At 43.9% G+C, this 11466-nt stretch overlaps 1 protein-coding gene across 12 annotated transcripts in view; it reads left to right on the forward strand.

Moving 5' to 3' along the window:
* Positions 1-11140, forward strand: part of ctbp1 (C-terminal binding protein 1) — a 326682-nt gene extending 315542 nt beyond the window's left edge. For all 12 annotated transcript variants that reach the window (XM_043707682.2, XM_087991156.1, XM_043707477.2 and 9 more), the window contains one exon: positions 10096-11140. In XM_043707682.2, the coding sequence (XP_043563617.1) occupies positions 10096-10279 (184 nt within the window). In that variant the 3' untranslated portion in view covers positions 10280-11140. The remainder of the gene's footprint in view (positions 1-10095) is intronic.
* The last annotated feature ends 326 nt before the right edge of the window (positions 11141-11466 follow it).

An 11466-nucleotide genomic window follows, 5' to 3' on the forward strand; every position in this document is an offset into this window, starting at 1 on the left:
ATTTGTTAATGTCACGTGCAATAAATCAAATTTGCTGGATATCCATATTAGAATCATCGGAGTACAGATTTGGCTCCTCAAGCCTGCACTGCCCTTCACTATGGTGACCTTGGGATAAGGTCCACGAGTCATTTTGGACTGAAGATGTTTGTAAGCTGTCTGTCCCTCAAATACTGTCTTCACCATTTTAGTAAAATGGAGAAAAGTATGTAACTAGAAGGAACTCTTCTTATTACTTTGTTGACCACCAGAATTGAGAACTGGATGCAGTAAGGCCACATAGAACATAGAAAAATACAGTGCAGTACAGGCCCTTTGGCCCTCAATGTTGCGCCGATCCAAGCCCACCTAACCTACACTAGCCCACTATCCTCCATATGCCTATCCAATGCCCGTTTAAATGCCCATAAAGAGGGAGAGTCCACCACTACTACTGGCAGGGCATTCCATGAACTCACGACTCGCTGAGTAAAGAATCTACCCCTAACATCTGTCCTATACCTACCACCCCTTAATTTAAAGCTATGCCCCCTCGTAATAAATGGGTACAATACACCGGTGGAGATTAAATGTTATAACTGGTTATCTTGTTCTTGTTTTTGTACTGAGGGTGAGTGTGTGATGGTCTAATGGTGTTATCACTGGGCTGTTAATTTAGAAACCAGCAAATGTTCTGAAACCCGGGTTTGAAAGCCAATGGCAGATGGTGGAATTTGAATTCAAATTTTTTTAAAAAGTCAGATAAACCAATCTGGTTCAGTAATTTATTTCAGGGAAGGAAATTTACCATCCTCGCCTTGTTTGGCGTACGTGTAACTCCAGACATGCAGCAATGTGGTTAACTCTCACTGCGCTCTGAAATGGCCTAGCAAGCCATTCAGTTGTATCAGTTGCTGCAGTCTCAAAGAAATGAAACCGGATGGATCACTTGGCAGTGGCGTAGGTATCGATAAAGATAACATCTGAAACAGCCCTGTCCACCCTGCAAAGTCCTCCTTCCTAACATCTGGCCCTAGTGAAAATTAGGAGAGTTGTCAGACAGAATGGCAGGCTGTTGCTTGACCATTGTCTGTAAAGTATGATTCCATGAGTATGGCCATGTCCCAGACACCACCATCACCAGTCCTGGCTATGTCCTGTCTCACCAGCAGGACAGACTCAGCAGAGGTGGCGGTACTGGTATTGGTATACGTTTGGGAGGAAATTGCCCTCATTGATTCCAGACCCCATGAAGTCTCATGGCTTCAGGCTGGTTACCATTGACCATCTTCCCTGATGAATTGATATTCCTCCACGTGCTTGGAGGAAGCATTGAGAATGTCAAGGGCGCAAAATATACTTTGGGTGGTAGGTTTGAATATCCACCATCAAGAGTGACCTAGCAGCAACACGACTGATCGAACTGGTGGGATCTTAAAGGACATAGTTGCTAGACCGGGTCTACGGCAGGTGGTGAGGGAAAACATACTTGATCTTATCCTTACCAATGTGCTGGCTGTAGATGCATCTGTCTATGACAGTATTGGTAAGTGTGACCACGTTACAGTCCTTGAGGAGACAAAGTCTCACCTTCACATTGAGAATGCCCTCTATCATGTTGTAAAGCACTATCGCTGCTAAATGGTTCAGACTACAAACAGATCTAGCAACTTAAGGCTTGGCATCCATGAAATGCTGTGGGCCATAACCAGCAACAGATTTGTACTCCAGCACAATCTATGACCTCATGGCTTAGCATATTCCCCACTCAACCATTACTATCCAGCCAAGGGTTCGACCATTGTTGAATGAAGAGTGCAGGAGGGCATGCCAGGAGCAGCACAAGGCATACCAAAAATTGTGTCACCCTAGTGAAGCTGCCAAACAGCATAACAAGCAAATGATGGACAGAGCTCGGTCCATCCCACAACCAATGCAACGCATGTAACCTCTGCGATCCTGCCACATCCAGTTGTGAATGTTGGTGGACAATTGAACAACTACCAGAGAAAGACTTCACAAATATCCCCATTCTTGATAAGGAAGAGCCCAACATGTCATTGCAAAAGATAGGGTTGAAGCATTTGCAGCAATCTTCAACCAGAAGTACTGAGTAGCTGATCCATTTCTGCCTCCTCAGTGGTCCGCAGATACCAGTCTACAGCCAATTTGATTCATTCCATGTGATATCAAAAAACAGTTGGGAGACACTGAGTATTACAAAACATATGGGCTTGACAACATTCCAGCAACAGTACTGAAGATTTGTGCTCCACAACTTGGCACTACCCTAACCACTGTGTTCCAGCACAGTTACAATTCTGCCAATGTGGATATTTGCCTAGCTTTGTGCTGACATGAAAGGTAGGACAAATCCAACCCAGCCAGTTACCGCCCCATCGGTCTTCTCTTGATCACCAGTAAAGAGCTGGAAAGTGTCACCTATCAAGTAGCACCTGCAAAGCAATAAAATCCTCAGTGATGCCCAGTTTAGGTTCTGCCAGGGCCATTATTACAGCCTTGGTTCAACCATGGACAAAAGAGCTGAATTTCAGAGGTGAGAGTGACACACGTCAACGTTAAGGTTGCATTCAACTGAGTATGGCATCACAGAGTCCTAGCAAAACTGGAATTAATGGATATCAGAGGACAAACTCTTTGCTGGTTACAGTTATACCTGGCACATAGGAAGATGGTTGTGGTTGTTGGAGGTCAGTCATCTCAGCTGTAGGACATCTCTTCACCTGTTCCTCCGGGAACTGTCCTAGGTCCTACCATCTTTGGCTGCTTCATCAATGACCTTCCCCATCTCATAAGATCAGAAGTAGGGATGTTCGCTAATGATTGCACAATGTTCAGCAACATTCACAAATCCTCAGATACTGAAGCATTTCATGTTCAAATGCAATAAAATATGGATAACATCTAAGCTTGGGCTGACAAGTGCCACGCAAATGTTCAGCTCTGGCATCAGGTCCACGCCCTCCAAGAACCCACCCTCCCGTCCTGGCACTTTCCCCTGCCACCACAGGAACTGTAAAACCTGCGCCCACACCACCTCCCTCACCTCCATCCAAGGTCCCAAAGCAGCCTTCCACGTCCATCAAAGTTTTAACTGCACTTCCACCAATATCATTTATTGTATCTGTTAGTCCCGATGCGGTCTCCTCTACACTGGGGAGACTGGACGCCTCGTAGCAGACCGCTTTAGGGAACATCTCTGGGACATCCGCACCAATCAACCACACCGCCCTGTGGCCCAACATTTCAACTCCCCCTCCCACTTTGCTGAGGACATGGAGGTCCTGGGCCGCCTCCGCCGCCGCTCCCTCACCACCCGACGCCTGGAGGAAGAACGCCTCATCTTCCGCCTCGGAACACTTCAACCCCAGGGCATCAATGTGGACTTCACCAGTTTCCTCATTTCCCCTTCCCCCACCTCACCCCAGTTCCAAACTTTCAGCACCATCCCCATGACTTGTCTTACCTGCCTATCTTCCATTCCACGTATCCACTCCACCCACCTTCATCCCCACCTCCACTCACCTATTGTACTCTATGCTACTTTCTCCCCACCCCCACCCTCCTCACATTTATCTCTCCACCCTGCAGGCACTCTGCCTCTATTCCTGATGAAGGGCTTTTGCCTGAAACGTCGATTTTCCTGCTCCTTGGATGCTGCCTGAACTCCTGTGCTTTTCCAGCACCACTCTAATCCAGAATCTGGTTTCCAGCATCTGCAGTCATTGTTTTTACCTAGTCATCACCAATAAGAGACAAATCTAACCACTGCCCCATGATGTCCAATGGTTTCACCGTCACTGAATTCTCCATTCATCAATATCCTGGGGCTACCATTGACCAGAAACTCAACTGGACTCACTGCATAAACACAGTGGATACGAGAGCAGGTCAGAGGATAGGAATACTATGACAAGTTACTCATCACCTGACTCTCCAAAGCCTGTCCACCATCTACAAAGCACAAGCCAGGGGTGTGATGGAATACTCCCCACTTGCCTGGATGGGTGCCGCTCCAACAACCCTCAAGATTGATACCATTCCAAAAATAAAGACTGCTTGATTGAACTACATCCACAAACATCCACTCTCTCTATCTATCAATGCTCACTAGCAGCAGAGTAAATGATGTACAAGATGCACTGCAGAAATTTATCCAAGATCCCTCAGGCAGTGCCTTCCAAACCCAAAACCATTTCCATCTAGAAGGACAAGGACAAGAGATACATGGGAACACCACAACCTTCAAGTTACCCTCGAGCCACTCACCATCCTGACTTGGATATATATCGCTGTTCCTTTACTGTTGCTGAGTCAGAATCCTGGAATCCCCTCCCTAACTGCATTGTGGGTGAACCCGCAGCAGGTGACTGTTGTGGTTCAAGAAGGCAGATCAACCTCACCTTCTCAAGGGCACCTAGGGATGGGTAATAAATGCTCAATAAACCATCATGCCGACATCCACAAATGAATTTAAAAAAAAAAACTGAGTTATAGAGATGTACAGCATGGAAACGGACCCTTCGGTCCAACTTGTCCATGCCGACCAGATATCCCAACCCAATCTAGTCCCATCTGCCAGTTCCTGGCCCATATCCTCCAAACCCTTTCTATTCATATAGCCATCCAAATGCCTCTTAAATGTTGCAATTGTACCAGCCTCCACCACATCTTCTGGCAGGTCATTCCATACACGTACCATTCCCTGTGTGAAAAAGTTGCCCCTTAGGCCTCTCTTATATCTTTCCCCTCTCACCCTAAACCTATGCCCTCTAGTTCTGGACTCCCCGACCCCAGGGAAAAGACTTTGTCTATTTATCCTATCCGTGCCCCTCATAATTTTGTAAACCTCTATAAGGTCACCCCTCAGACTCCGACGCTCCAGGGAAAGCAGCCCCAGACTGTTCAGCCTCTCCCTACAGCTCAAATCCTCCAACCCTGGCAACATCCTTGTAAATCTCTCTGAATCCTTTCAAGTTTCACAACATCATTCTGATAGGAAGGAGACCAGAATTGCACGCAATGTTCCAACAGTGGCCTAACCAGTGACCTGTTTATAAATCTTTGGATCTCTATTACATGATCAGGCGAGAAGAAGTTGTGTTGAATTAAAATTAGTTTAAAATGACAAACCAGTTCTCCAGTTCTACGTTACGGTCATTGAAGTACAGATACATTTCTTTAAGTAATTCATTGAGGACCTCAAATCACCTCAGGATCACCTGAGGAATAGTGCTATGTTGATACTTTCATCCTGCATCTTTCCAGGATGAATTGAATTGAGTTTCTAAGTTACCTTGATCACTTGGCCTGGTTGTGGTCGCCACTTCTATAGCTGGGTAGATCATAAGCATTTTCCAAGCTTCGTACAAATGTTCACATTTACTTTTTCCAGAGTTTTGAGCTCTCTGATATTATTGTCATGCAATTCGGAATGAGGGCAGAAGATGAATCTCAGTGCATAGTTGAGTAACGTTTCAATCTGGGCAGATGGTGTGAAATCAGAAAGAATAGATGACAAGTGTATGATGGAGGCTAGATGTAAAAAGCATTGTGTATCTGACCACAAACTTCAGCCATTTCATATATCAAATTACTACAACAGAAATGCTGGTCTGTGTTCCAAAACAAAATACTGTATATGCTGGAAATCTGTAAGCATTCAGCTGGTCCAGTGTCATCTGGTAAATCCGAAATAAAGTTCATGTTTCAAGCTGATGTCCTTTCATCAGAATTGGGAAAGGTTGGGGATGTGAGAGGGTTTTTTTTTTCTAAGTTCAGAGACCTGGACCATGGTGGTCAGATCATTAAGGGAAGCTTGGTGATAGGATGAATGATGGAAGGGATTAAATTCCAAGATGGTGCAAGGCAAAAGGCTGAAAGGAAATAAATGATGAATTGGAGTGAATGTGAATACGACAATCTTTACCTAGGAAAAATGTAAATATGAGGAGTTGACATCAAGGAGACCTAGTAGAACTGGAGTCCATGAGAATCTGAAGGCAAATTCTCTACTGGCTGGAGTCCTAACTAGCGTAAAACAAGATGGCTGTGGTACTTGCAGGCTGATCACCTTAGTCCCAGGGTACCTCTGCAAGAGTTTCACAGTAATGTCATCATCCCTACCATCTGAAACTGCTTCATCAGTTGCCTTATTTCTGTCATAATGTCAGAAGTGGAATGATGATTGACTCCTAAGGTACTGAAGCAATCCATGTCAGTGTGGAGTAAGACCTGGACTAAATCCAGGATGAAGATTAGCAAGTAACGTTTGTGCCATATGAGAGGCAGTTAATGGTCATTTCCAATGAGAGAATCTGACTGTTGACTTTCAATGACATTACCATCACTAAGATCCCAACTGTCAATATCCTGGGAGTTATAATTAATCAGAAACTGAACTGGACCAGACACACACATTATTGTGGCTGTAGGACGTCAGAGGCTAGGAATTCTGCAGTGAGTGACTCACCTAACAATTCCCAAAAGGCCTGTCCAAACACCTCCCAGGTACTTGGAGACAGTAAGGACTACAGATACTGGAAGCCAGAGTCAATAGATGTGAAGCTGGAAAAGCACAGCAGGTCAGACAACATCCTGCTATGCTTGAATAGCTTCATATCTATTGATCTCCCAGATACTGTTAAGTGCAATTTAAAGCTCTCTACTTGCTTGAATGGGTGTAGTTCCAACAGCAAAAAACAGTCCACTTGATTGGCACTCCATTCGCTGTCTTCAACATTTACTATTCAAATACAATTGCAGCAGTAGTTACTATCTACAAGATGTACAGCACCTTTCAAACCTGTGACCTATATTACCTAGAAGGACAAGGACAGCAAATGTATTGGGGAGATAACATCTGTGAGTGACTTGGAGACAGATCATTATTCCTTCAACATCTGAACAAGGCAGAGATAGAGGTGTGACAATGTTTGACCTGAAGGCAATAGTGCCATGAAAACTTACGATTCCTTTAAATTTCTGTGCAATCTCTAATTTTTTTATATAAATTGCATCAATTGTAAGGAGATCAAGGAAATTTATTTTGGATAATAAATACTATTCCAAATGAAGTTGCGGCCCTTGACCTAGAAGCAGCACAAGGAAGGATATTAAGACCTGCCAGATGTAAAGGAGAACTGCAGCAGAGTGGTGAACCGATGAAGGATAGTTTACCAGGAACCATGTATGTTGTTCATCATTTATATAAACTATTTGGATGAGAACTTGGAGCATAGTTACTAAGTTTGCAGATGACACCAAAATCAGTGGCAGAATAGACAGTGAAGAAGGTCATGTATGGAATGAGCTGCCAGAGGAAGTGGTAGAGGTAAAAACAATGACTGCAGATGCTGGAAACCAGATTCTGGATTAGTGGTGCTGGAAGAGCACAGCAGTTCAGGCAGCATCCAAGGAGCTTCGAAATCGACATTTCAGGCAAAAGCCCTTCATCAGGAATAAAGGCAATGAGCCTGAAGCATGGAGAGATAAGCTAGAGGAGGGTGGGGGTGGGGAGAAAGTAGCATAGAGTACAATGGGTGAGTGGGGGAGGGGATGAAGGTGATAGGTTAGGGAGGAGAGGGTGGAGTGGATAGGTGGAAAAGGAGATAGGTAGGAAGAGCTTCAGGGTAGAGGATACGACCTGGGAGTTGCAGTGGGAGAGGGACTCCGAGATTCTTGTAGAGAGAGGGGGAAAACTTCTTCAAGGCAGGCATCCTTGCAAGAGGATTTGCAGTATGGTTAAAATCAACGAGGTAAAGGAAGTGATAGAGATGGGTCCCATTATAACATTTAAAAGACATTGGGACAGATATATAATAGCAAAGGTTTTGAGGGATATAGGCCAATGCAGGCAAATGGGACTAGTTCAGTTTAGGAAACCTGGTCAGCAGAGACAAGTTGGGCTGAAGGGCCTATTTTTTTTTAGATTAGATTAGATTACTTACAGTGTGGAAACAGGCCCTTCGGCCCAACAAGTCCACACCGACCCGCCGAAGCGCAACCCACCCATACCCCTACATTTACCCCTTATTACCTAACACTAAGGGCAATTTAGCATGGCCAATTCACCTAACCTGCACATCTTTGGACTGTGGGAGGAAACCGGAGCACCCGGAGGAAACCCACGCAGACACGGGGAGAACGTGCAAACTCCACACAGTCAGTCGCCTGAGTCGGGAATTGAACGCGGGTCTCTGGCGCTGTGAGGCAGCAGTGCTAGCCACCGTGCCGCCCACCGTGCCGCTTTCTGTGCTGTATAACTCAATGACTCTACATGCAACATATTTAAACAGGACACAAAAGCCAAAGTCAAGTTTAGAGCAGAGATTATACATTGAAAATTTTATTTCTGTAAGTTTTGTTTGATCCAGCCAGACTATTTTAATGGTTCTGCTTAGAGATAGGTTCTCCAGAGAGTCCTTTAACCAATGCCAGCAAGATTGTGAACACAGCTAAGTAAGTTTTTTTAGGTATGTGCCTTTCAGGTGGCAACTATCGCTGTGTGGCTCATGGAATGCAGCAGTTTGAACGTGGCTTGTGGGCTGGATAATTTGAGTGGGAAAGTCAACTAGAGAACATTGGACTGCACATGGTGTCACATATTGGCAGAGGGTGATGTGATTGCTCGTTTTTGTTCAGATTCTATTTAAGTGAATTTTTCTTTTAAATTTGAGGTATCATGAGGGATTCTATGAATTGCTTGTTAGTTATATGTTAGATAGTAAGATTGTAAGATAGAAAAGCAGAATTTGTCCCAGGGAATCAGCTCCACCATTCGGTCATGGCTGATATGTTTACCAAGATGACGGTGGAGTAGCAGGACTGCATGTAGGTTCTTGCCCAAGGCTCATCCACTCCCATCCACTTTCTCTTTTTTCTCCTTTTTACTTCTCTTTTTTTGTTCGTTTTTTTTCTTTTCTTTGGCAAGTTAGTCAGCAGCATTGGTGCGGCAGCTAGTGAGGGCATTATGCAGAGAGGTCACAGCCTTCAGGCAATCAGGTGGCGACGGTGGCAGACATGACTCCTCACAGTAACTGATGGCAGCAACAGCAAGTAGGTCTTCCTAGCGATCGGAGGTTGTGGTGGCAGCAATGGACCCTTAAAGCTGGCGGTGCAGCAAGGCAACATCCGTGGCTGGAGTGGGATTCTTGATGCAGTGGCAGCCTGGCAGCAGAACCAGGGACTCCTAGTGCTGATGAGGTGGCGGCTACAGCAGCAGCAGTGGTATACCTCAAGAGGTGACTCCTGGGGTCATCAAGGCAGCAGTGGAACCAGGCACTCGTGGTTGTGGTCACGGGAGGCCGGAGTGGGTATTCCTAATTATCAGTGAAGTGGCAATGGCAGGAGACCAGAATTGCATGCAATATTCCAACAGTGGCCTAACCAATGTCCTGTACCGCCACAACATGACCAATTATTTCTTCATTTGGGATTCAATCCGTAAATTTAGTTATTTTGGTTTATGTTTACCACCGGGATCTTGACAGTTAATGATCTCAAATTATTGAACTTATTGTTGGGCCTGGAGAACTATAAAGTTTATTATCTGAAGATGAGGTGCTGTTGCTGAACATCATTTTCATAATTTGACACTCAAATAAGAAGTAGAGTCACAGAGCTATACAGCGTGGAATTAGGCTCTTCAATCCAATGCATCCATGCCGACCAGATATCCTAAACTGAACTAGTCCCATTTCCCAGAATTTGGCCCATATTCCTCTAAACCCTTCCTATTCATATACCCTTCCAAATGCCTTTTAAATGTTGTAATTGTACCAGCCTCCACCACTTCCTCTGGCAGCTCATTCCATACACACACCACTCTACTGTGTAAAATAAGTAGCCTCTCTGGTCCTTTTTAAATCTTTCCCTTCTCACCTTAAACCTGCTAGGTCCTCTAGTTTTGGACTCCCACACTCTAGGAAAAACACCTTGGTTATTCTCCCTATTCATGCTCATCATGATTTTGACTAGGAGAGAAGACGAAGTAACAAGAGGAAATTGTTACTGTTGGGGCACCAACCTGTGTACTTTCTGTAATTTTTGAAAACGACTGCAATTTAACCCACGGTTTATTTCTGTTTCCCATAGGTATCCACCAGGCGTTGTTGGGGTGGCTCCCAGTGGACTTCCACCAACAGTAGAAGGAATAGTTCCGAGTGCTGTGCCGTTGTCACATAGCCTCTCTACAGTACCCCACCCACCACACGCCCCTTCCCCAGGGCAAACAGTCAAACCGGAGTCTGACAGAGATCACACAGGTGACCAATTGTAGCCAGATGGACCGCATTCCGAACCTTAAGGTCTTCACCATCCCAGAAGCTCAGAGAAGACCTGTATTAGAATGATGGTGAACAATGGACTATGGAAATAACTGAGCTTAGAAACTGGTCCAACTTCAATTAAAGATGTGGGAGAGAAGAAGAAATTTGGTAAATTTGTTCCTCCATTAAATTGTAGCTTGTCCCTATCCAGTGGACTGATTAACTGTTTCTGTGTCTTATGGGTTCCCTGTGAGCAAGAAAAGTTCTAGTAGTTTATTATATCATGAATGTACTATGTCTGTGTACAGTTTTAGAACTTAAGGGTTTGTTCGCTTAGCTGTGAAACAGAAACCAAGAAAGATTCAGTAAAACTGATTTTTTGAAAAGAAAACAATCTTTCTTTTATATACATTAAATCCACGCCCAAAAAGAGGCTGTTTTCAGACGTCTCAGGAAAACAAAGGTAAATTCCCACCTATTTTGTGTTTATATGCCATGCAGTGCATTGTTTTGTAACTGCTTTTTATTTTAGTATCAGCTAGTAAGATCAACTCTCTCTTCTAGATTCACTGTTTTATTTTCAGCATGAATTCCCATTATTTTTCTGGGGGCTGAGGAGAACGTTGCAAAGAGATTTTGAAAACATCATTTCATCTGGAGCAGCACTGTGCTTACTGTCATCAGTTTAAATGTATATCATTGGTGGTATGCGTACCAGCACTAGACTACTGGAAAAGTAGCAGCATTTTTTTGCCTACATCGATTCCTGTCAATGTGGTAGGCTAGCAATATTTTTGTTGAAATAATCATGTTTTGTGACTGTAACCATTTGTATGAATTATTTTAAAGAAATAAAACAAAAAGACAGGAAATGCTGTGTGGCATGTGTTTCATGCTGTTTTTGCTTTTTCCAAATTGTATTTAAAATAATTTGAATAAATATTCCTTGGTTTACTTAAGATTGAATAAAATCTATAGGATTTCTTTGCAACTATAACTTGCATTTATATAATGCCTTAATACTTTAAAAGTAAAAGGGTAGTGATGGTGGGAGATTTCAACTCCCTCAGCATTAACTGGGGTAATCATAGTGTGAAAGGTTTAGAGAGTGTGGAGTTCTTAATGAGTTGTTTTTTAAACCAGTATGTAGAAGACCCTAAAACAGAGGGGATGGTCCTAGGATTAATTTTAGATAATG

The sequence above is a fragment of the Chiloscyllium plagiosum genome, unplaced genomic scaffold, assembly GCF_037043375.1.
Source record: "Chiloscyllium plagiosum isolate Xiang-an unplaced genomic scaffold, Cpla_swu_hap1 HiC_scaffold_1, whole genome shotgun sequence".
In the NCBI taxonomy this organism is placed as follows: Eukaryota; Metazoa; Chordata; class Chondrichthyes; order Orectolobiformes; family Hemiscylliidae; genus Chiloscyllium; species Chiloscyllium plagiosum.